Raw genomic sequence first — 27,047 nt, forward strand, 5'->3', positions numbered from 1 at the left:
TTCTATCTAGGATGATAAGGTCGCTGAATCTGCTGATCAGTCATATCCCTGACTGCATAATGGTATTTTTTACCCTGCGGTGAAATACACCGAGTTAGCACTGCACTGTATTAGGGCTGCGTTCAGTGTTTGTTAACCTAGCAATCAGCTGAGAGTGCATGGGTGTTGTGTATAGTTATCATCCCATCTGATCGGCGCTCGTGCGTCGCTGTTTTTTTATTTTATAGTTTTGCTATGCACACATGCAGACAGAAATAGATGTTATAGTTTTGCTATGCACACACAGACATAATTATGATTATATATAGACACAGAAACAGACGCAGACATATAGATACACTGTCACAGACACATAGACTGACACACTGACACACGCACGCACGCACGAACACACGCACGCACGCACGCACGCAAACACACACATACACACACACACACACACACACACAAACACACACACACACACACAAACACACATCATAGTATTTCATCCAGAGTTATCAGCAGCTGATCAACAGACCACAACATGTTTATTTTTGTGTGTGTTCAATTTAGCTGTCTGCATCATTATGGTTGTCATTAACTATATCAGATGAGACTGAGAAACATGGCTTGCCGTAACAACTTTTACATCACGTGATCATAGTGCGTTATCTTTGGCCAAAGGTAAAAGGTATAATACAATGGTTGGTCATGTGATTTGCCAAAGTAGCTGGGTTTCAGCTACGCTTTACATATTTTTATTTCGTCTGCACAAGGTGACGAGGGAGGTAAACTGCGAGATTTTCTTTGGGGGGTCGGGGGGGGGGGGGGGTCGAGGGAGACTGAATTGAGGTGTGTTTTAAACATAAGACGGAGACATAGATACTCGTACATCAAGGCTCTTACACAATGACGGAAAAAAACGGTAGGAGAGTGCATGGAAATGTGTAGTAGGGACTGCTGACTGCAAACGACCAAAAATACTATCGTCTGGACTCGAGAGACAGGCGTGGTAAGGGGTGAGCGAGCAAGACTGAGTTCAGGTGAGTTTCAAACATAAGACCAACACAAACATACATGCAACTAGGTTTTAACACAATGGCGGGGGGAAAGGAGGGTGCATAAAAAAGCCGGGTGTAGTGGGGACTGTTGACTGTAAACAACCGAAAAGTCACGTGTTGAGGGCTCTCCTACAACTTGAGTTAGTCCCATCAGACACCCTGCTTTGACGTTATGTTCCCTACTTCACTCGTCTCCTTGCCCCTACGCCGCTAACGGAACGGAACAGAACGGAACGGCCTATACCGGTGTGTAAAGGGAGGGGGGAGGGAGGAAGGGGAAGAAGGAGTAGAGGGAGGAGATCTATACGAAGGAGGCGGCCCTTAGAGCGGCCAAGCACCTCCCATCGGCGGAGCTATTCGGAACGGCGGCTGACTACGCACGCGCACTCTCCGCGTCAAGCAGATAGCCGCAACGCGTTTCAGTAGTCTTTGCCCCAAAGGCGTTCTCAGTCTTGCCTGCCGCTCGTCAACTTGGCTTTCTTTCACTTTTAAGTCAAGCTCCCTTCGTTGACACAAACACGTACACATACACAGTGCTATAGCTGGTAACGAGCGGTGCAGTAGTAGTGGTGGTGGTGCTGCCGTCACAATACAGGTTCTTCGTTCAGTTCACAGTGTGAGTGTCGGGGCAATCCACGTATCGCACAGGAGCTGAGGAGGCGCGCACCGTGAGTCGTACGTATCCAGCGCTGTCAGCCCTACACTACTACACTCACTACTATAGCAGAGCCACAGGTCTGGACTGTGAAGACAGGACAGGACGGAGAGAACATAACTGTCAATCGGACCTTTCACCTCGCGCCGGACACTTCTTACCTATACACAAGCACCACCAGTCTGGCGCCCCAAACCACAACTGCGAGATACCAGACGTAGTGACTACTTGCTTTGAAGCACCACGGTGTGGAATTTGCCTGTGTTCTTCTCGTCAGTCTCTCCGGAAGGTGTAATTTTCAGACACAGTCACAGCAAAAAGGTGCAACAAAACGTTTCCGAGTGTGGAGTCATTGAAAGTCCTTTGCTGTCGAACCTCCCCAGTACTATTCAGCGCTTGTTGCTGTTTGTTTGAAAAGTGTCGGCGGCGCTGTTGGTGAAGTGTCAACTGCTGTGCTAATGACTGGCGTAGCCGGGGCGCTGTGCCATTGATCTGTTGCTGTTGCTGTTGTAGTGGTCGTAGCCTGGAAAGACACGGGACGTCTTTGAGGCAGTGTTGCCAGACTGCTGCCGTAGCCTTGCCGCGCCGTGGCACCATGTCCAGTGTTCTCCGTCACTCTGCTCTTTTCATGGCCACGTGAGATCTGATTCTTATACCACCTCTAATCCAGTCCCAGTTTTTAGTTCTTTCAGCGTGAAAAATATGAACGGAAAACTATAAATGGTAAGTAGATTTCTGTTGAAGGAGGAGGAAGTTTTGACTGAAAAGAAGACGAATAGTATAATATACTGCTGAGTACAGTACAGTGTTTTTACCAACGGGTCAATTGAAGCGGTGTTAATTCGTCGCGACAGGAGCTTTTGGGAGGACGGAGTGTGTCCAGTGCTTTGAGGTGTGATCTCAGGTCGGTGGTCATTGCATACAGCGTGTAGTGTCGTGCACCACAGTGATCAGGAGCGACTCATTGCAGAACTGCCGCATTCTGTGGAGAACAAGCCGGGCGAAGTATACCAGTGTCAACTATACAGCCTTTTAGCCCATCATAGTCATCATCACGTTATAAGTGTCGCATTATCTCTGCCAAACTACCTTCTCCAGACGGCCGGTGTGTCGGCCCGAAGTATAAATGGACACGCAGTTGAACGAGCAGTTGTGCCTGGAAGAGCTGGTAGCCAGTTGCGGGACGGCGGGTGCCAGTTCGGGTGCCTCGGGTAACGTTATGACCATGCATCACATGGTGGACCCCAACCCCCATGCCCCCAGCGCGGCCGGCATCGGGGACAACGGTAGTTCCTTGCCCTCCGCTCATCACCACTCTCACCAAGCGTCCAACGGACCCGTGTCCAGTCACTCCAGCCATGCTGCCAGCCAGCAGCAGCACTCCAGCCAGCACTCTAGCCACAGCAACCACCACTCCACCACCCACAACAGTCATTCGAGTCAGCAGAGGTCCTCCATGGGTTCCGCGTCTGGAGACAGCACGGGGGACCGTCCTACAGGTAGGGTCTTGTCTGCTCTCATGGTGTCTCTCATGCAAAGCGCAAAAACTGCTCACTATGGAATTGGGCATTTCTTTGCTGCCCAAATGGTCCCCTAATAAAGCGCAGCACGTTTTTGTCTTGTTTTTCGCTGAAGTATTCACAATGGTCTCATGGAGCACACCATTTTTTGTCGCTGGTCGTTGCGGTGAGAAATGTCCCCATAGAACACATTGAGCCCATTTCTTCTTTTGTCTTCACGGTAGAAATGTCGCCATGGCCTTCACTGAGCCCCTTTCCTTGTTGAATCTCTGACATAATAATGGTCCCATTGCGGGCAGTACTTTTCTTGCTGGGCGCTGTATAGTAAAACTAGTCTCATGGACTACAACCACTTTCCAAGCTCGTTTGCCTTTGCAGTCAACAAAGGTCCCATAGCGTACATCCTCTTTTATTTTTGGTAACAATTATAGAGTCAAAGGATACAGTCCTTTTCTTGTTTATCATTGGTGTATACAAAATGGTCTCTTTTGTCGTTGGTAAACATAATGATACTTATTGCGCGCAGTTCTTTTCTTTGTGGTCGTTGCAGTAAAAATGGTTACATAAGGCATAGCCAATTTTCTTGTTGGTCGATGCAGGGAAAACTTTGTCTCCAAAGCACACAAGTAATTTTCTTGTTGGATCTCTGCAGTCAAAAATGGTCACAAGGCACACAATATCCGTTTCTACTCGGGTTCCTCTGTGTTAAATATCTTCGCAGAGAACACAGTCCATTGTTGTTTTTCTCTGCGGTAGAAAAATGGTTGTATAGGTTACGTTTATTTTTTATTTTCAATCAATTGCAGTATCGTGGATGGCATTATATACCTCGATGTCATATGGACCTATAGATACTCGGGCATACGCGCAAACATGTCGGAGCGTCATAGCCAAAGTCCCCTTACTAGTTGGCCCATGCGTTGAATAATGGTTACCTTTTTCTCAGTCTCTGTGTTGAAGAACCCTGCTGTTCTCTCTGTGTGTCGCTCAGTATACATGAGTATGTACCATCCGTGTACTGCTTGTGGGTATGTTTTTGTGTGTATTCGTGTTGTTAGCTGCAGGACTATTTTAGTGCCAAAAACTTTTTACTCGGGTTGTATCGGGCTGTAGTGTCAATGTCTAATGCATTACCTTTTAATCTTATTTTATTGGATTAGTTATTTCTCTGCATGTTATTATTTTTGTTTTTATGTATTTCTGACCGCCTTTGTTTCTGTCTGTCTGTCTGTCTGTCTGTATATATCTGTCACTCTCTGTCTCACTATCTCTCTCTTTCTCTCTCTCTCTCTCTCTCTCTCCCTCTCTCTCTCTCTCTTTCTCGCTCTCTCTCTTTCCCCATCTCTCTCTCCTTCTCTCTCCCTCTCTCTCTCTCTCTCTCTCTCTCTCTCTCTCTTTATCTCTCTTTCTCTCTATCCATCTCTGTCTATATCTATAGCGCTCTCTTTTTTGCTATATTTAGGGTCTACCGCCGGACATTAAATCTGTATTCGGAGGACACAGTCATACATCCCATAAAATCATGCATGCAATAAAATAAATCACAGGCAAATAAAACTGATATACAGTACGATTTTTTATGGAGAGAGAGAAAGAGAGAGAGAGAGAGAGAGAGAGAGAGAGAGAGAGAGAGAGAGAGAGAGAGAGAGAGAGAGAGAGAGAGAGAGAGAGAGAGAGAGAGAGAGAGATAGAGAGAGAGCGGAGAGAAGTTTTATGAAAGGTTTTAATTGAAGAATTGTAATTTACGATTACGTTACAATAAAATATTGCTATTTGACATACCTATATGCCTACTATAGCCTTCTACAGACGTATATATATATAGATGCTCCCAATAGGCTGTCTGTGAAGGGATACTTATTTCTCTCTCTTTCTCTGCTAAGAGATTTTAACAAATCTCGGAAGAAAGTTTCTGCTGACTTTCAATTGTTTCTTTCACAATTTCTGATGTTTTATATATATATATACCTGCCTATACCTGTCTACCCCACCTATGTACCTACCTACCTGCCTGCCTGCATGCCTTCATCCATCCATCCATCCATGCCGACAGGCAGACAAACAGACAGACATATATTGAGGTTAAACTAAAATGTGCATTCCATTGATTAGTTTACACTTAAAGTATTTGGACTGAGCAGCTTGCAGACATGGAGTTTTTGTGTGTTCACCTATACAGTAATTTGGCATATACCTTCCTACGTAACTATACCTACCTACAACCTGCCTGCCTGCCTACCTACCTACCTACCTACCCACCTACCTACGTACGTACGTACGTACGTACGTACGTACGTACGTACGTACGTACCTACCAACCTTCCTAACCTACCTACCTACCTACCTACCTACCTACCTACCTACCTTCCTACCGTCACCTGCCTTCCTGCATACATACATACATACATACACATACATACATACATACATACATACATACATACATACATACATACATACATACATACATACATACATACATACATACATACATACATACATACATACATACATACATACATACATACATACATACATACATACATACATACATACATACATACATACATACATACATACATACATACATGCATAAATATATATACATGCATACATACATTACTTATGTGATAGGGTTAATTTATTTGTGCCCTCGTTCGGTTGGTTTACTTTACAAAAGAATCAAACAAACAAAAGTATATACTTGTATTACAGCATTGCATGCTCTTTTTTTGAACGAACATTCAAATCTCTATTAATAGCAATGAAAAGAGATCAAGTAACCTATTAGAGTTGATTTTCCAGTCCAGTACGTCATTATCATTACTGGATTATAGCCTGCATTACATTAATATTTATTGGGAGCATTTATTTTATAATGGCGCCCTGTTGATTAATCTTCTTCTTCTTCTTCTTCGGCGTTCCAGGATTGTTTATGGATCAATGAATGTCTGCCATTATGGCTCATATATATTAGCAAAATATCCACGTTTGCTTGTTTCTTTGTTTGTTTGTTTGTTTTTGTTGACGATCTTGATTTTGTTGTTCTTGTCTTATGTGTAAGCGCAAGGAGGTTTTCGTAATCTATCTGATTGTTTGCTAGATTACTTGCATGAATGTGGTCGAAATGAATGATAAGTTACACGTTTTGTTGCATATTGATTAGCGGAATCGTATAAATACTGTATTACCTTTAATATTGTGTATCGTACTCTATATTCATTCATACTTCTCTGTTGTGTTAACCTGTTTCTTATGTTTTATGTTATAAAGATATTAAAAAAAAAAGTCAAAAATATAAAACTCAAACATTGGTCAAAGAAAAAAAATCTTAACAAAAAATAACAAACAAGGTCATGAACATTTACAATGTAATGGCAGTGATGCGGACGTCATGACTCGTCGTGACTAATTGTGCGTTATTTTTTTTTTATTTGCCCTCTCCCAAAATTAATAAAAACTCGCGCTTAACTGAATGACTGAAGTCATCGGTAAAAGTTGCAACAATTTCATCTACTCAAACACCATTGCTAGATCGGCTTAAAAACCTAAGGTTTTACAAAAAATTAAAGATGAATGAAAGTTGACTTTTGTATAAATATATATATAATGGCTGATTTTGGGTTATTTTTCTTTATTGTTTTACCCTCTCTTCCGACTTCCCGAAAACACGCGCTGCTCTAATTAAATGAAGTGTTTTTTTCTGTAAAATATTAACAATGTAATTTTCTCAAGGGCTGCATTGCATACATATATATATATACAGAAACAGGCTTATGAATGAAAGTGACTTCTGTGTATATATGTTTGCCGATTTTGTATTATTTATTTTGTCCTTTTTGTTCACCTTTCACCACATAAAATATAATTATATTCATTTCAACAAAAGTCTGTTTATTCAAGGTCTACATTGTTATACCAGCTTAAAGTTTAGAGAGCCCGGGACTCGAACTATGAATGAAAGGCGACTGTGGCATGATTGAATGAATGTTCTTGATTCATATATCTATATATATATCCCGATCCCAAAGTATATATCAATGGTATTATTTTGTCAAGTTTACTTTGCGACCTTAGTCGTGATTTAAATGGAAAAAATTGTAATATACAGAATGTTTCCTATCTGGCCCAATTCTGACCCCGGCTTTTGATAAAAAGAAAGAGAAAAAAAGATTAAAAAAAAAAACCACCCAGATTTAACAACACCTTGCGAGTCCGAAATGATCTATCAGTATCACTGTTGCAAGCACTTCTGATTATTGTTTTTCTGAAATACAATTGTGAATCTTAGGTCTGTGCACGGCATGCACATTGTATCTATATATAAGCCTATGTATACATGGAAAAAAGCTTGTTCATACATGAACCACTCAAAATAGATGGTATAATCATTTGAGTATTTACATAAGTATATATAAGTAGATTCTAGAAACTAGAAAACGATTCTGCACATTGCATGCACATCTTAATTTGTTTTGGACAACTATTAGTTTTATTTTAGATAAAAGGACATCCGGCATGTTTTTCTTTTATGTGCTTAGCTGTTGTTTCGTATTCTTTTCCCTTCTTTCTTATATCTTTTTTTTTTGCGTGTGTTATTGTCTCGTTCTTTTGTTATTTTACCTTCTTTCTTTTCCTTTCTAGTTGTTGTCTTTGTTTTCTTTTCCTTTCTTCCTTGTATTTTTCTCCTTCTCCAAAACATTTTAATTGGTTTAAGCTTTAGAGGCAAGGTCCTTGGTGAAAACGACCAGTCACTGCATGCAAGAATGTTGAACGATTATAATATGCATTACATGTGTAGTTTAAGTGGCTGCAGTGCAAATGACGGGCACAATTAAATGTCAAATGTAATAGGTATTAAATTAACAAATCAGATTATGTACTTTCGTAAAGTCAAAATTGTTTAGCTACCTATATATCATGTGTAAGCGCTCAAACTGTCATGCAACAGCCATGCATGTATGAAAAATAAACAGTTTATTAATAAACAGACAATTAGTGTCAAAACTGTTTATTACTAATACCATTATCATTTATATTTACTGTTTATTGCATTTTTACATTGCATCTTAATTTCGTGAGTCCTTTTGAAGTCATTTTAAGATAACAGTTCGGAGACTGTTGAAAATAGTTTTCAGAACACATGCAGAGATGTGAAAATCTTTGAAGAAGTGTTTCTATTGACTAGAGCACCAGCGCAATCTTGCTGTGCAACTCAGTAAATATAACGCTGCAGAGTCGGACGACTTTCAGTACTGAGGCGCTCACATTTTATGCCCTTTATGTGGGGAGAAGGAGGGGGAGAGGACAGTGCGACTAGAGAGCATACCGCAACAGCAACAAAAAAAACCCAAAAAAACGAAAAAACACAAGAAAAAACAAACAAACAAACAAACATCAGTTTTATAACTGTGCGATTTTCTGTTATACCAGGCTAACTATTTTATATAAATATTTGACCTTTTCCCCGTCCGCTTGAAAGCTAAACACGCTGTTTCCGGACCATGTCGGGCCTTCCGCGAACACTTCAGCAATGCTTATGCTGATTATGATGATGCTGATGATGAAGATGATGGCGATGACGATCATGGCACCAAACAATCCACAGAGAGTCATGCCTCAGGTTTTGTCTGTTTTCGAGAGACCCTTTATCCCAAAGAAAAAAACAAGTTAGCTGACGTACGAGGTAAATGACATTTTCCCCAAGACCCTGATAGGTAATCCCATTTAGCCAGAGAGCTGCTTTCGGATAAGCTCCGAATAAATAGGTTTGTCTTGGAACGGTGCTCACTCAAGTTTGTGAGCCTCATCCTTAAAGAAACATTTCTTCCCGTAGCAGACCAGGAGTTTATTTCTTTCTTTATTTCTTTATTTTATTTATTTATTTTATGCAATTTATGTCGCGCACATATCTCAACCACGGATTCAAGGCGCAGGGATTTATTTATGCCGTGAGAGAAGGAATTTTTTACACAATATATCACGCATTCTCATCGGCCAGCAAACCTCAAGCCTATTAGGGCGAGCATTCACTTTTCACGGCCTATTATTCCAAGTCACACGGGTATTTGGTGGACATTTTTATCTATGCCTATACAATTTTGCCAGGAAAGACCCTTTTGTCAATAGTGGGATCTTTAACGTGCACACCCCAATGTAGTGTACCTGGAATAAGAGCATCCATCCACTTTGACTTATACCCCAAAACCAACAGCCTGACTATTTCCGATGTAAAAGTGGGATTTTTATCGCTGAGTTAATTTCGCAGGTTGGCATTGGTGCAGGTGTCTTACAACAAAATCAATTCATTAACAAATTCCCGCTCCAGGTTGTTGATTGTTGATATCCGTCCAAGTGGAAGGCTGCTCTTACAGTGGAACCCCCCTTTTAAGACCCCCAATGTAAGACTTCCTCCTTTTTAAGACCTTGATTGTTTAGATTGTCTGTTCATAACCTCTGTAAATGTACCTCCTTTTTAAGATTCCCTCCTTTTTAAGACCTGGTTTTTACACAATTTTGTAGGTCTTAAAAGAGGGGTTCCACTGTATTTCATGTAAAGGGTAAGACATAAATCTGTGTTGGCACCCCCCGCGGGTTAGGGGGAAGAATTTACCCGATGCTCCCCAGCATGTCGTGAGAGGCGACTAACGGATTCTGTTTCTCCTTTTACCCTTGTTAAGTGTTTCTTGTATAGAATAATTTATAGTCAATGTTTGTAAAGATTTTAGTCAAGCAATATGTAAGAAATGTTAAGTCCTTTGTACTACGTTGCAAGCCCCTAGAGCAAATTTTTGATTAGTGCTTTTGTGAACAAGAAACAATTGACAAGTGGCTCTATCCCATCTCCCCCCTTTCCCCGTCGCGATTTAACCTTCGTGGTTGAAAACGACGTTAAACACCAAATAAGGAAAGAAAGATCTGTGTTGGCGTACATACTTGTTTACACGGGAACGACCGTATCTTCACGATTTAAAAACTGAGCGAGGTGCGGTCTTGATAAAACGTATATGTATTTTTGAGAGCTCTATACTTTGGTGCAAATAAGCTAAGGCCAAAAAAAAAATTGTCTGTTTAGGGTAACATGACCAAAAAAAGTAGGGTCGGTAGGTAGGTAGGTTTTTTTTTTTTTTTTTTTTTTTTTTTTTTTTTTTTTTTTTTTTGTAAATGCTATGTTGGCTGAACATTCACTTCTTATATTTGATGAATACATGTTTCAAAACTAACGTATAAATAAAACAGAGAGAAAGGGAGAGAAAGAAACGCCAAATGTCTCTTTTTAGCATTTTTACCTCTTTTTTTTTCTTTTTTTTTTTTGAAATCAAAAAAAAGTTTTTGGGTCGGCGCCAAATCGATAGGGTCGGTCGGGTTACCCTAAACAGACAATTTTTTTTTTTGGCCTAATAGGTGATAGTTTGCAAACCGATGGTTTGATAGGACTTTATTTTAATGTCCTTTTTAAATAATTTTGTTTAAGCCTCGATTGCTTTAACAAGAAAGTGAATATATAATTTAGATCTTGTCGCGTATGTAAATTGAATTTTCTGCACATTAAGAAATGAAATATACAGGACAACCAGAATAAATAAGATTACAGGTTTTGTTAGACTTCCCTATAGATCTTATAGCTGTGAGCACTGACAGCTAAGAAACAATTTGACGAGGGAAACATGTGTATTTTAAACAAAATTAAAAATTGAAAACAAAGTAATGTTGCGTCGAGGGATCTGAAGCGTCTCGTGTTGAGTGGGCAGGACGTTGTTGCCTGACTTGACCACAGACAAAAAGAACAACAACAACAACAACAACAACAACAACAATACCAACAATAACAACACATCTCACGCACACACACACACAAAATAGGTTACTGCATGGATGAAACGTATGATAACATACAACACAACACATTCACAATCATTCGGTCTTTAATATGAACAAAGACCGTACACAACAAACAATTATAACAAGATGAGAGATGAACAATAAACTTCGGATTTGCTAGCTGTGTGCATGACTTGTGGCAGTACCTTTCTTCCGTCACTACTGACAGAAAAATAATTCCTAAACACAAAATACATTTTAAACGGGTTATGAACATAAGATAGGAGTAAAGTGAAACAAAATACCAGAAAAAAAGTATCAAGTGAACATGACAATACTCGCGGCACCATCATCACAACTTCAGGATGCATGCATGAGATATGTGCTGCAAAAAGCCGCATATATATATACATAGATACTTTCACTATATACAGCGAGTGGTAACGCACTTGCGCTCGGAATCGAGAGGTTGCGTGTTCGACCCTGGGTCGGGCCGCTATTTTATCCCCCCATTCCTAACCTAGGTGGTGGGTTCAAGTGCTAGTCTTTCGGATGAGACGAAAAACCGAGGTCCCGTGTACACTACATTGGGGTGTGCACGTTAAAGATCCCACGATTGACAAAAGGGTCTTTCCTGGCAAAATTGTATTGACATATATAAAAAAAATGTCCATCAAATACCCGTGTGACTTGGAATAATAGGCCGTGAAAAGTATATACTCGCCTAACACGCTTGAGATTTACTGGCCGATGTGAGTGCGTGATATACTGTGTAAAAAATTCCATCTCACACGGCATATTGTAAACGCCATGAGCCTCCCTCTGGGAGGGTATGTGCGTAAAAATACTCACTAATAAATGAAATAAAAACAGCGGCTGTTGCTGCTTATAAAATAATCCATACATTTACCACTAGCCAATACTGGCACAACCATCAACTTTATTAAAATATGACGACTGCTTGTGGGTCATTGTTGTCGATTTGATGATAATGATGCCGATGATGATAAATCTTTGTGAATATGACAGTGATAAAAAGTGTTCGATTCAGATTATTGCTGCTTTTTATTGTCGTTGGCAGATTTAGAGAGAATGTGGCAGTTGCAAAGAAGATAAATAAACAAATACTTAAGTAAGTTGGTAAGTGAGTAAGTAAGCAAGCAAAAAAGTCCGTTTCACTTGAAGAAATGTGTACAGATGTTTGAATTAGAGTGCCTACAAATCACTATTTATATAAGATGGTGTGAATCATCTCAGGAACAGTGTTGTAACTGAGTGGTAAAGGCGCCCGAAGCATTAACCTATAATGTTGTGTGTTTGAATTAGCCGTACCTTTTTAAAACTCGACAAGTCTGATTGACGTTATTCATTTCCTATCAGGCGAAAAATGGAGGTGAAAAATAGGACAACATGGACAACTGGTTTGACCAGAAAGCTTGCAAAAGAATACAAAAACTGGAAGAAAAAAATAAACTTGTTGCTTTGATGGTATGATCAGGTGTAGAATTATTAGAATGACTTGTGATTAGAACTCACAGACACACACACACACACACACACACACAGACACACACACACACAGACACACACACACACACACACACACGCACACATACACACACACACACACACACACACACACACACACACACACACACACACACAAAGGCAACCACCAAGACACAAAGTAACAAAACGACAGGTTTGTCAAAGGAAGTTACCATTGCTTTCTCTCTCATTCCGCTAAGTGATGCACAACGGATCTGCATTTTGTGATGCTGATTTGTTGCTGCACATGGCTTGTTTTCAATGGTGTCACCTGATACGGCTGAGGGTGATAGAAACGCTTCCAGCTGACATTGCCCCCGTTTGTTAATTGGTGCAAATCATTACCATACCTGCCTGCAAGGGAAGTCAGAACTAGGGATCCGTGCTTGTATTGTCTTTTTTAATTCACATCACATTGTAACAAACATGCATGCACAGGCGGTTCACTATTTCGCAAACAAAATATCTCTACTTTATTTTTCCTCCAGACATGTTTTTCTTTTCGGCAAACATCATTCAGCAGAAGAAGGATGAGAACCTAAATCTATACTTATCCAAATAACACCCTGTACAGATTTGCTGCATGAAACGGGGAGCATAAAGCGATGAAATGAAGCATACACAATTGGGTCATGTCAGACTTTTCTGGGCAATTTGGTTGTTGACGCCTCAACACGCATTAGGCGATCGATCTGTTTAGGATACGGCGGGTATTGTAACGACATAATTATACAAGCGCCAAAAGTGATCATTGCAAGGATCACAGTGTCACTGTTTACATGATGCGCAATACATCGCGCAAACGCTGGCGTGTATTGTAACGATATACGCAAGCGCCAAAAGTGATCATTGCAAGGATCACAGTGTCACTGTTTACATGATGCGCAATACATCGCGCAAACGCTGGCGTGTATTGTAACGATATACGCAAGCGCCAAAAGTGATCATTGCAAGGATCATAGTGTCACTGTTTACATGATGCGCAATACATCGCGCAAACGCTGGCGTGTATTGTAACGATATACGCAAGCGCCAAAAGTGATCTTTACAAGGATCACAGTGTCACTGTTAACATGATGCGCTAAACATCGCGCAAACGCTGGCGTGTATTGTAACGATATACACTAGCGCCAAAAGTGATCTTTACAAGGATTACAGTGTCGCTGTTAACATGATGCGCAATACATCGCGCAAACGCTGGCGTGTATTGTAACGATATACACAAGCGCCAAAGTGATCTTTACAAGGATCACAGTGTCACTGTTTACATGATGCGCAATACATCGCGCAAACGCTGGCGTGTATTGTAACGATATACACAAGCGCCAAAAGTGATCTTTACAAGGATCACAGTGTCGCTGTTAACATGATGCGCAATACATCGCGCAAACGCAGGCGTGTATTGTAACGATATACACAAGCGCCAAAAGTGATCTTTACAAGGATCACAGTGTCGCTGTTAACATGATGCGCAATACATCGCGCAAACGCTGGCGTGTATTGTAACGATATACACAAGCGCCAAAAGTGATCTTTACAAGGATCACAGTGTCACTGTTTACATGATGCGCAATACATCGCGCAAACGCTGGCGTGTATTGTAACGATATACGCAAGCGCCAAAAGTGATCATTGCAAGGATCACAGTGTCACTGTTTACATGATGCGCAATACATCGCGCAAACGCTGGCGTGTATTGTAACGATATACGCAAGCGCCAAAAGTGATCTTTACAAGGATCACAGTGTCACTGTTAACATGATGCGCTAAACATCGCGCAAACGCTGGCGTGTATTGTAACGATATACACAAGCGCCAAAAGTGATCTTTACAAGGATCACAGTGTCACTGTTAACATGATGCGCTATACATCGCGCAAACGCTGGCGTGTATTGTAACGGTATACACAAGCGCCAAAAGTGATCTTTACAAGGATCACAGTGTCACTGTTTACATGATGCGCAATACATCGCGCAAACGCTGGCGTGTATTGTAACGATATACACAAGCGCCAAAAGTGATCTTTACAAGGATCACAGTGTCGCTGTTAACATGATGCGCAATACATCGCGCAAACGCTGGCGTGTATTGTAACGATATACACAAGCGCCAAAAGTGATCTTTACAAGGATCACAGTGTCACTGTTTACATGATGCGCAATACATCGCGCAAACGCTGGCGTGTATTGTAACGATATACACAAGCGCCAAAAGTGATCTTTACAAGGATCACAGTGTCGCTGTTAACATGATGCGCAATACATCGCGCAAACGCTGGCGTGTATTGTAACGATATACACAAGCGCCAAAAGTGATCTTTACAAGGATCACAGTGTCACTGTTAACATGATGCGCAATACATCGCGCAAACGCTGGCGTGTATTGTAACGATATACGCAAGCGCCAAAAGTGATCATTGCAAGGATCACAGTGTCACTGTTTACATGATGCGCAATACATCGCGCAAACGCTGGCGTGTATTGTAACGATATACACAAGCGCCAAAAGTGATCTTTACAAGGATCACAGTGTCACTGTTAACATGATGCGCTATACATCGCGCAAACGCTGGCGTGTATTGTAACGATATACACAAGCGCCAAAAGTGATCTTTACAAGGATCACAGTGTCGCTGTTAACATGATGCGCAATACATCGCACAAACGCTGGCGTGTATTGTTACGATATACACAAGCGCCAAAAGTGATCATTGCAAGGATCACAGTGTCACTGTTTACATGATGCGCAATACATCGCGCAAACGCTGGCGTGTATTGTAACGATATACGCAAGCGCCAAAAGTGATCATTGCAAGGATCATAGTGTCACTGTTTACATGATGCGCAATACATCGCGCAAACGCTGGCGTGTATATTGTGACAACATACTACACAGAAACACCCCCTTTAAAACCCCATGTGTCGTTCTTGTGGAGAAGCAGAGCAGGACACGGCCCACATCCTACGAGACTGCAGGAACCACCAGGTGCAGAGAGAGGAAATCTGGCCATTGCCGGAGTCCCTGCACAACAAGCTGTACGGGCCAGTGGCTGCGCTGCAGAGGACCACTAATTATATCTCAAGATCTGGACGTGACTCCAAGTGTGATCGGCGATCGAAAAGAAGAAGAAGGAGAAACCCCTCGGTGAAAGACTCCCTCCCTGTTACGACCTTTTTTTTAAAACTTTCTGTTCAGAACCTGTGTAAATGTACCCCCATTTTAAGATCCTTTCCTTTTTAAGACCTGAGTTTCTCAGATTTTGAGAGGTCTTAAAAGGGGGGTTCCACTGTAGTGCAATTACTAGCGCCACAAGTGATCTTTATACGGGGATCTCTGTGTCACTGTTTATGATAATTGGTGCAAATCATTACCATACCTGCCTGCAAGGGAAGTCAGAACAGTTTGAAGTTAGGCCCGGTAGCTCAGATGGTAGAGCACTGGACTTGTGATCGGAAGGTCGCAGGTTCGAATTCGGGCCGGGACGGACACGGGTCAACTTTATGTGCAGACCCAGAGACGGAAGCCATGTCCCACCCCCGTGTCATCACAATGGCACGTAAAAGACCTTGGTCATTCTGCCATAAGTGCAGGTGGCTGAATACACCTAAACACGCAGACACCTGGGTAGCGCGACTCCGTTGCTGCTAGCTTTCCACTGGGAGGAAGCGACCCGAATTTCCCAGCGATGGGACAATAAAGTAATGAAAATGAAAAAAAAAAAAAAAAATGAAATGACGCGCAATACATTATGCACACAGCGGCGTGCATTTTGACGGCCCCATGACCAACGGCAAGACGCGGCGATCATTATTTAGAGATTATGCACACTGATCTTTATATTTATCCTATTTGATGAATATAAAACGTTTTGGCCTATTCAATTCCGCAAAAAAGTGATCACTACAGAATCAAGGGGATATTTGTTATTATAATTGATAATGGGAAGGAACGTTGCAGGATTTCCGATATATATCTTGCTTTTTTGACAGTTCGTCGTTTGTAATGATCCAAAAGTATAATATGCGGAGAACAGTGTTATCGGCTATTCGAGGCTTATTTTTCTAGATATCACCGATATAAAAAGCAATCATTGAGTTTTGCTTGCTGTTGCAATTAACAATGTTCGCTCATCTCTCTGGTGACATAGCCTACTATACTCTGTCTCTGTCTTTCCCTCTTTCTCTGTCTGTCTGTCTGTCTGTCTGTCTCTCTCTGTCGCTCTCTCTCTCTCTCTCTCTCTCTCTCTTTCTCTCAATCTATCTCTTTCTCTTTGTCTCTGTCCTTTTACCTCTTTGTCTCCCCCCTTGTCCCGCCCCTCCGCTCTCTCTCTCTCTCTCTCTCTCTCTCTCTCTCTCTCTCTCTCTCTCTCTCTGTCTGTCTTCTTCTTGTCCTCCCTGTGAATGGACCTGGCCGTATCGGTTCCATGACCAGTCAATGCTCAGGGCCCAAACTATAGAGAATGGGAGAAGGCTGGAACCAGGGCTCAGGGGGAAACCCGCAATCTTGTTTTCTACACACACACACACACGGTCTTGCTGATGTTGCACCGACACTCAATTTTGAGGAAAGGACAGCACCAAATAGGATTAAAGACAAGAAAGAAAAGAATAGACACGGCTTGCACTATGCTTCTGGCGATTTCTGGTTAGTGTGTGTGTGTGTGTGTGTGTGTGTGCATGTGTGTGTGTGTGTGGGGGTAGTGGTGAATGTGTGTGTGTGTGTGTGTGTGTGTGTGTGTGTGTGTGTGTGTGTGTGTGCATGCGTGACCATTCAATGTCTCTAAAAGTCGAGGGTAGTTTTGTCCCTAAAAACAGTATGCGAAGAGGATTCAGTGTTCATTTTTGTTCTGTTTAACACCATTGCTTATATACACGGTTGGTGATCAATTTGGTGTTCGTAGGCGGGTGATTTTTTGTTTTGATCATTGTGCCAATGTGGCTGCATGATGAAACGGGATTTTATCCTGACAGAATGTCCATTGATATTCCATAAATGTGTAAACAAACACAAAGGAGCTGTCGTTTTGGCTGCAGATTCAACATTTGAGATGACGAGATTGTGATACTGCTGTTTGTTTATTTTCCATTTGTTGGTTTGATCGTTTGATAGCATACCTGTTCGTCTTTGTCGTCTGAAAGTGCGAGATACTCTTAAAATGTGGGTTAAATGTTCTGGTTCGTTGGCAAGCAAACAAAATCCTGACCGTTTGACTGGCAATCGTAGACAGGAAGTCGCTTTGGCGCGTGCTGAGACAGCCCATGCGCATTAAAATATCCGCCTTTGCTATGATTGACAACGTTTTGACCTTGACCCAAAAGAATACACGGGCCCGTATCAAGTGAGATGAATGACAAACGAGAATCTTGTTTCTCGTTTTGTTTCGCCTAAGCGGCTAAATTCAGTCAGGCATTTGCGGTCTATGGTTTTACACCGAGTGTCAGGCTTCTTCTTTAAATTCTTTATTATGTGGATTACTCTCAGAATTCACTAATACGTATAGATGTAACGACACATGCATCATCATGTGCAGCCAGAATTATTGCATTTAGTTGGCAAGTGTGGCCACAGGCGGAAGGTATCGTCCACTGGACTACTACTATCACAGAAAGACAACAAGGTCTGTCACTCACCTTCGAGTCTTCTGTGTTCTTGGAGTCGCTTCCTGGGGGAAAATATTGTTCAAAACGGTTTGCCTCTTCCTACAGTCTGTGTAAGGTCAAATAAATACAGTTGAATGATTGTGTATGTGCCTTTAGTTTTCAGCTTCCGTCCGGTGCAGGTTGTTTTTAACCATCATTTGGACGAATCTTCGTTTGCGAGCCGCTAATATCCACTTTGCGTCAAATCATGCATCCGCACCGAATATGCATACCAGCGCTCATTGGTCTAAAACATATGTAAATATTGTGCAGCAAAGGGAAGCTACCCACGGGAAAATAATCATCGAATATCCTGTTATTAACCAATGAGCGCTGATATGCATATTCGGTGCGGATGCATGATTTGACGCAAAGTGGATATTAGCGGCTCGCAAACGAAGATTCGTCCAAATGATGGTTAAAAACAACCTGCACCGGACGGAAGCTGAAAACTAAAGGCACATAATAGTTCAAACAATCATTCAACTGTATTTATTTGACCTTACACAGACTGTAGGAAGAGGCAAACCGTCTTGAACAATATTTTCCCCCAGGAAGCGACTCCAAGAACACAGAAGACTCGAAGGTGAGTGACAGACCTTGTAGTCTTTCTGTGATAGTAGTAGTCCAGTGGACGATACCTTCCGCCTGTGGTGTGGCCAAGACCTGCGTAAGCTGCTGACGTAAATAGTATGGCAACCGTCATTACTAGTAGACGCCAAATCGCGACCCAGATTTTTTTCTCTCGAAGAATTGGAGATCGGTGGGCGGGTAGGGGATTGTTAATGGGTTTGGGGCTGGCAAAACGAACATTTTTTAACTCATGCGTAAAGCAACGTAATCTTTCCCTGTGTACACCTGCGTTGCACGCAAGCCGCTACAGCCATTGCCACAGTAACCTGATTTGTCCGCCTTGAAATGTCAGTAAAATTGTGTGAATGTTTTATCTTTATTCAGTTGCCTTTTTTTTCTTTTAACCTGATTTTCTTTGTATTTGTATTTTTTTTCTTTTAGTGTTTCTTGGGTTATCCTGTCACTGTTGGGCTTCCTTGCTTTTGTTGTCTTGGGTTAACACTGTATATTATGTCTTTGTAATTTTGATTTTGTTTTGTCTTGTGTATTGCTTATTCATTCCCTTTGATATTGAAAGTGGGTCATCTACGAATCACTGGCAGAGTAGCACACATTTTCTGATGTGTCTGTGCTTGTTGTGAATGTTGATCTCGCTCCATCCTTGGGCAGAAGATTGCTCAGTTTAGTTTTCCCTGGCGAAAATCAAATTTTGGCCAACCTACGGGCTGTAGTGGGCTGTGATGGATGCAGTGTAATTATACCATTCTTATAACATTTGCAATATGGTCGATCTCCGCGTGGCCGTTATCACTGCGCGAATCTCTTGCGGGTGAGCTTCCTGTTCGACTTTTATTACCATGCAGATTGTGAATCTCTGTCTCTGTCTCTGCTTCTGTGTGTCTGTGTGTGCATGTGTGTGTTTGACTTCTCATTCTTTTCTCTCTTTCAAAGTGCCAATCTCTCTCTCTCTCTCTCTCTCTCGCTCTCTCTCTCTCTCTCTCTCTCTCTCTCTCTCTCTCTCTCTCTCTCTCTCTCTCTCTCTCTCTCTCTCTCTCTCTCTCTCTAAAACAAAAATATGCTGTTCTAAATTTTTGATCTATGGAGTTTTTAGGTGTAAAATGTAAATCGATGATGACACGTACTTGTTCTCTTGCGGTGTGATTTTGTTTGTTTTTGTATCGTTTAACTTTTTTTGTTTTTGTATAAATAGATATTTTGTTGTTTTACTTTTTGTTTTGTGTTCTGTTTTGGTTTAGTTAATTATGATTCATTGTCTTTACTTATTGGGTGGGTTTTTATTTATAACTAAATGCCCATAGCAAATCGATGCTTGGTTGTAGATAGAAATGTGTGTTTGCTGCAAAACATCATAGTCAAAATGGTAGCGTTTTTTTGTCAACCTAACTTTCTGACATGAAAATTCACCGAAAACAATACAGTAGAATCAAGAATATGTTTGGCGTCAGGTGTACTTTAAAATGCGACGTCGAGTCACAACTCGCAAAAAGCACATATTTTAACAACAACAACACGTCTCATCATCTAGACATGATATTTGTATTGTCAACACACTGGCTTAATCTTGCCATATACAGCCGAAAGAAATGCGGATGGCTTTCATTTATGAATGGTAGTTTTTTCACCAATGAACTCCTTGTATATAAAATCGCCTGACTGAGCGTTATGAAATCCGACTTTTGACATGGAAAATAGTGCGAAAGGAGGGAGCAGTAGTGGACACAATTAAGCAAAGCACGATACCACACAAAAAAGGATAGATGATACCGCACAAAAAAAAGAAAAGAATACGTTACACAAAAGAAGGTATAATATTGCACGGTAGGAAAAAACAGTACAAGAACAGCCAGTGCGCGCACAATGGGAAAGAATAATACCGGTAAAAGGAAAAAATGGAACCGCACAAAATAAAAGTATTTACCGCACAAGAGAAAAGGATAGTATTTTGAAAAGTTTGCAGAATAACACCACACAAAAGGGAATATTATACCACACAAAAGTGCTGGGTTGTTTATTCACAAAAGGATATACATAGAATATACCATGGCAAACAGAAGTGAAGATAGTGCCGCACGAAAAAATACTTACACACGAAAAGATAGCATACTGTTGCACATGGAGGAGAGGACAGTACAGCACGAATTACGGGAAGAATACATATAGCACTGCACAAAGGGAAAGAATTATTCTAGTAAAAGGAAAGAATGATACAATGCAAATTCAGAAATGTCAATACCGCACAGGAGGACAGGGTTGTCTTGAGAGAATTACGCACAAAATAGTACCGCACAAAAGGAAAGCATGATACAACACAAAAAGGAAAGATGGTACCGGACGAAAGAAAAGAATACTTCCATATTAAAGGAAAGCGTGATATTTTGAGGACAGGTATCGTATTGCAGGAATTGCGTACAAAATAGTACCGCACACAAGGAAAGAACAATGCAATGTACCGGTTAGGAAGAAAGAATGATACCACACAAAAGGATGGTACCGGAGGAAAGAAAAGAACATGCAACAGCGCAAGAAAGTAAGTAAAATATCACACTAAAGGAAAGGATAGTATTGAACAAATAAATGGAATAAAGCTGCACAAAAAAAAAAGATTTATATCGCGCATGTATATAAGGAAATAATGGCAGTGCACCAAAAGGAAAGGATATAGTACCGAACACAAAGGAAAAATACAATACCACACACACACACATACAAGACGATTTGTTTGTTTGTTTGTTTGTTTGTTTGCTTAACGCCCAGCCGACCACGAAGGGCCATATCAGGGCGGTGCTGCTTTGACATATAACGTGTGCCACACACAAGACAGAAGTCGCAGCACAGGCTTCATGTCTCACCCAGTCACATTATTCTGACACCGGACCAACCAGTCATACAAGACGATAAGTTCCCTATAAAGTAAGGGAACAGATTGTACTAAAGGAATGGGACAGATTTGCAGAACATATTCATAATAGATTACTTTTTATGCAGTCGCTGTATTTAGGAACCAGGGCTCGACTGAGAAAATGAATTGACAACCAGTATTTTGTTTTAGTTTTTTTGTTTGCCCGACTAGTTTCTGTGGTCTACTTATTTTACTGTTCCAAAACAGTTTTAGTCAAAAACCATGTCGTATTTATTTTGAGGGTGAAAATCCCCCACCTAAAATAGACGTGAATCAATTTTAAATTAAAAGATGAATTAACAAAATAAAAAATAAATAGATAACGTTGATAAAGAAAAAGTTTTAATAAAGCAGTAAAAAGGACAAGAAAAAGAGAAAATGCCGTGGACACAGTGGCTGCCTAGAGCACTAAGGGGGTAGGGCTTACAACTTCCGGTTGCGAATGTTTTAAGGTCTCCTTGACACGAGATTAGGTGGCTGACTGATGCGCAAGCGCCGAGCGTGCGAATGAATATCATATTAAAAATACATGCATTAATCAAGTGTGAAACGATGTGATGATGTGTTGTGCATCCTGACGATCATAAAGTCGTGCATGATGGTATTGGAGGGAGGTGGTCAGACGGTCCGGTGTGTATGGGTGTACACCGTGATGCATTATCAATATTTTATCAGCTGCTGCCTTTTGGCCCTGCTTCGTTGCACGCACTGCTGACACCGTTAGTATAAGGCCAAGAAGAAAAATATGTCTGTTTCTGGTAACATCGCCGAAAAAGATAGGGTCGGTCGGTCGTTTTTTTTCTTGTGTTTTTAATTAAAAAAAATAAATTTTTTAACCTTTTTCTTTTTACGGTTTTTTTCCCCGGCATCATTGGCCGCCATGTTTTTTTCGCGTGACGATGGAAACGGGAGGTAAGTCTCTTCGATTGTAAAGTCTCATCGACCGATTACCTCCCGTTTTTATTTTAATTTTTGTGTGTGTGTGCGTTAAGCGAAAAAACCCTTTAGGGTCAGCGCTTAAAAGTAGGGTCGGTCGGGTTACCAGAAACAGACATATTTTTCTTTTTGGCCTAAGGTCGTAGCTGGTTCACACCCTCCCCCTTCCTATCTCCCAAGTCTCACTCCGCCCCCCCCCCCCCTCTGCCCCCCCTTTCCTCTCCCCCTATTCCCTCTCCTTCCTGAATGCAGCTTATTTTTCTGCCAATACAGTCCACCCGAGAAAAAAAACCATTAACGTAGCTGGCAGGTCGAAGCTGGTATCCTCCTTCCCACAAGAAAGAACTGCGGACATTCCGCATATACATTTAAAAAGAATGCATGGTAAATTATGTCGGGCACAATGGTGCCTTATGGTTTGGAATCTACGGGGGGGCTAAATATATCATTGGGTAGTCATGTTTATGTTTGAGTTTAAATTTTACTGGCTAATGGTATGAACGCTTTGTAAAGAGTCTAGTTGCTGCAATAGTCGCCATTAATGAGTGCTGTAATGTTGACGATGTAATGACTCCATGTCAGGTTGCTGAGGTTCAGTTGTCAATGAAAATTGGGACACTGTCGCTGATCATTTCTTGTGCTGTTGTTGTTGTTTGCGGGGACAATAAGATTAATTTAAAAAAACATGACTGCGCCGACGAGTTAATAGTAAAAGATATTAATCGTAGCTTATGCCAGTTGGCGTAAAATCGGTAGTGAGCCTCCAGTTCTGATTTTTGTTATCAATGAAAGTTGTGTCTGTTTTGCTGTAACGAGAAAGAGAGAGAGAGGTAGAAAGACAGACAAACAGACTCAGTGAGAGAGAGAGAGAGAGAGAGAGAGAGAGAGAGAGAGAGAGAGAGAGATAGACAGACAGACAGACAGACAGACAGACAGACAGACTGACAGACAGACAGAAAAGAGAGCGCTATAATGAAAGAGGGGAAAGGTGTTTTCAGTCTCAAGTGTATGTGCCAAAACCTCTTTCGAAAATCTTACTTCAAAGTTAAGATAGCGAGTTCACAGCAAGGGAACTGTCGAACAATAGCAAGTCGACAAAAAGGGGCGCATAGTTTCTTTAACTCGAAAAAGACCAATTCGACAAAAGTCACCGTGCTATAGTAGTAGACAGGAACTATAAGAACGAAGAACTACTGGCCACCCGATTCGACCTCACCGAAACGTGTATGGTAATTTGAGAGTTAAGTTAAGAAAGTTAAGTGACCACTTCCGGGCATTTCAACTGTGCGTCTGGCTGGTCAAATGTTGCCGTGTCGGTGCGAACTTGAGCCGACCGTGTATCGTCTGCAAATTAGTGAGCGCCTGCAGGTTGGGCGAGATAAGGCTTCTTCGGTACCAGACTGACCACTGTCAAACCACGCGTCTTGTCTTTCTCTTGGTTCTCGTGTTAGGTAGACTCTGGTGCCACATGGAATAGTAGAGACTGACGAGCCTGCTCAAAAATGCATCGTGAGTGCACTGGAAGAGGGCACAGATGCTCAGATTGCTGAGGCGGCCCCCTTGTCCAATAGGGATTATCTGAGACTGATGAGCTTGCTCCAAAGTGTTTGGAGCATGCTCAGAGGGGGCTCAGTTGTTTTGATTACCATTGGTTCCCTCGAAGATTGCAAGTGCTGTATAGAAGGGTAGTCACACTTTACAGATACGTACAGGCAATAGGTTTCCCGCTGCTTTGATTCTTGCATCGTGACAAATATGAAAGATGTAAGGGCTTCTAGAGACACGCGACCACAGCTTGCAGGCAGCCCATCCAATATTGTTTTGTTGTGTGTGAAGATTTTAGATGTATATCAAAATGAAATGTTGTGTCTCAGAATAAAGTTCCCACAGTGTAACCCCCCTTGTAGCCCCCCGCCCCTTCCCCCCCCCTCCCGCCCCGTTTTAAGACCTCGTGAGACCTTCTGAATTTCTATTTATATCATCAATTAATGTACCTACATTTTAAGATTCAGATTTGAATTTTTGTCTTGTTCTGTTTTGTTATTGTTACTGTTTTGTCAAATAATCTGTTCTTTCTAACATAATTATGTTCTGTTCTTGTTACTGTTTTATCAAAAGTGAATTAAAAAAACCCACCACCCAACAAGTTATAAACAAAGAATGTTTTTGTTTTCAGACTCCACAGCAGAGACAAGTAAAGGCGGCAAGGTAGACGAGAACAACGGAGATGGCGACGGGAAGAAGAAGCGACAACGGCGACAGAGAACGCACTTCACCAGCCAGCAGTTACAAGAACTGGAGGCCACCTTCGCTCGCAACCGCTACCCCGACATGGCCACCCGGGAAGAGATCTCCGCCTGGACCAATCTCTCAGAAGCCAGAGTGCGGGTAAGTTCATGGCTATTTTCACACTAAGTTGCTAAGTTTGGAGATAATAATGATACATGAGTTTTTTTGGAACGAAGGTATTCATGCAGATAGCCTCCTCAAAGCACTGATGGCAATACAAATACCGTCCTTCCCCTCTAGACGATCACGGGGGACGTCCCAGATCTGTCTCCGCTTGGACACATACTAAGAATCAACATGTTATTTGCTTCCTTAGCAGAGTGATTTTTGTCGACGTAAGATTAAGCGAGCACCCGCCTTTGTCTGAGTCCAAAATTAAAGTCATGTTTGAATTTATTCGGATTTAGTTCTCTTTCCTTGTTTGTATTATGATTGTGTAAGTGTAAAGCGCTCTGGGCTCGTCACCACGAGGTTTACGCGCTATATAAGTAATCTTATTATTATTATTATTATTAAGTAAAATTAGGAAGTTTCCTAAAATCTTCTTTTCTTTAAATAATGAGTCTCTTTGTTTGTATTGTCTGCGTTGTCGATGACTTTTTACTCCTCTTGTTTTTGTACTTTTACTCCAATTTATGTTTTTAGCTAGGACATAATTATTCTATAAGAACTTTATCTGCCTAAAATCTTTATTTTTGTGGAATAAAGATTAACTAAAGACCACCTCTTCCTCTCTCTGTTTTCCCCCTCCCCCTCCCCTCTCTCTTTCTCTCTCTCTCCACCCACCCCCTCTCTCCTTCCCCCAAACCCTCTCTACCGCTCTTCACACACACACACACACACACACACACACACGGCACACGCAGCTAGTGTTGCTTAGTCCAGAATGGGCTTGGCATAATAACCGCTCAGATCGGAAAAGTTGACTTGAAAAGTCTACTTCAGTGTGTGCACAATGTGAACAACCCACAGTCTCCAGTACGTGGCCAACCATTCAAAAACAGATCAGTCCAGTATCGCACGGGAAGAAAATCGCCGGGTAAATACCATTTCCATGCAAGTCTCGCTCTTTCTGCGTCTCTCTCTCCCCCGCGCACAAGCAAATCAGTGGAATTTTCGGGTCGACGTGAAACAGCGAACAAACACTGCCCTTGACACAAGGGCGCGCGCGCTGACTGACGAAAGGGTCGAGCTGCTCGTGCTTTCTGTGCGCTCACGTCCCTCTACCCGTCTACCCTGGCCGTCCCACCCGTTTAAACAACACACACCCGGCCCCTTCATTTGGCGGTATATACTGTACTGTACGACTCTATGTGCTGCTAACTGCTATAGCTTTCACTGTGAAGAACTTGAGAAGAGGGTTTTTTTTTTTAAATTTAAATGTTTATTTTTAGACGCAACATTCGAAAGCATAGCAGGTCATACTGCGTGCCTGTTTAAGTTTCAATCGCTTCCTTGTGTAGCTTGATAATTGGGTTACTTACGTTTTCAAACTTTTGTTGTCTTCTTTCTCTCTTTATTTTTTTTTATGTAAGTGGGGATAAAAGGGGTTTCGGGGTGTAAGTTTCTTAGGCGCATTAGTTGCAGTTGTAAACCGTAGTTTTAAGTGGACAGTAAACCTGTTATGACTTTTGGTTATTACGTGATACGGTCTTGTGGCAGCTTTTTTCCGAAATGTTATCGTTTTGAAAAAAAGCTTAATGTGCTCAGCAGCTGTTACGTCTTGTGTTTAAAGACACGGTCCTTCCCGTGCAAACGATTGCGCTCACCATCTTAGATCTGTCCAAGCTTTTAAATGGAATAAGAACATCTTTCCAATTAGGCATATATTATTAATCAACCTACTGCATGGTGCTGTTTGTGGAGAGCGGGAAGTTTTGAATTAATTTTTTTTTTACTAGACACCAGTGACAATCTACTAAGTTCATCGAAAAGCGTTTGTTTGTTTGTTTGCTTAAACGCCCAGCCGACTACGAAGGGACATATCAGGGCGGTGCTGCTCTGACATATAACGTGCGCCACACACAAGACAGAAGTCGCAGCACAGCCTTCATGTCTCACCCAGTAACATTATTCTGACACTGCCGGACCAACCAGTCCTAG

The 27,047-nt window shown here is 41.6% G+C and overlaps 1 protein-coding gene across 1 annotated transcript in view; it reads left to right on the plus strand.

The window, feature by feature from the left end:
• The first annotated feature begins 1,462 nt into the window (after positions 1-1,462).
• Positions 1,463-27,047, plus strand: part of LOC138959158 (pituitary homeobox x-like) — a 36,163-nt gene continuing 10,578 nt past the window's right edge. The window contains exons 1-2 of the mRNA XM_070330533.1: positions 1,463-3,197; positions 24,832-25,043. Coding sequence (XP_070186634.1) covers positions 2,825-3,197; positions 24,832-25,043 — 585 coding nt within the window. The 5' untranslated portion in view covers positions 1,463-2,824. The remainder of the gene's footprint in view (positions 3,198-24,831; positions 25,044-27,047) is intronic.

Source organism: Littorina saxatilis, linkage group LG2, assembly GCF_037325665.1.
Source record: "Littorina saxatilis isolate snail1 linkage group LG2, US_GU_Lsax_2.0, whole genome shotgun sequence".
Taxonomy (NCBI): Eukaryota; Metazoa; Mollusca; class Gastropoda; order Littorinimorpha; family Littorinidae; genus Littorina; species Littorina saxatilis.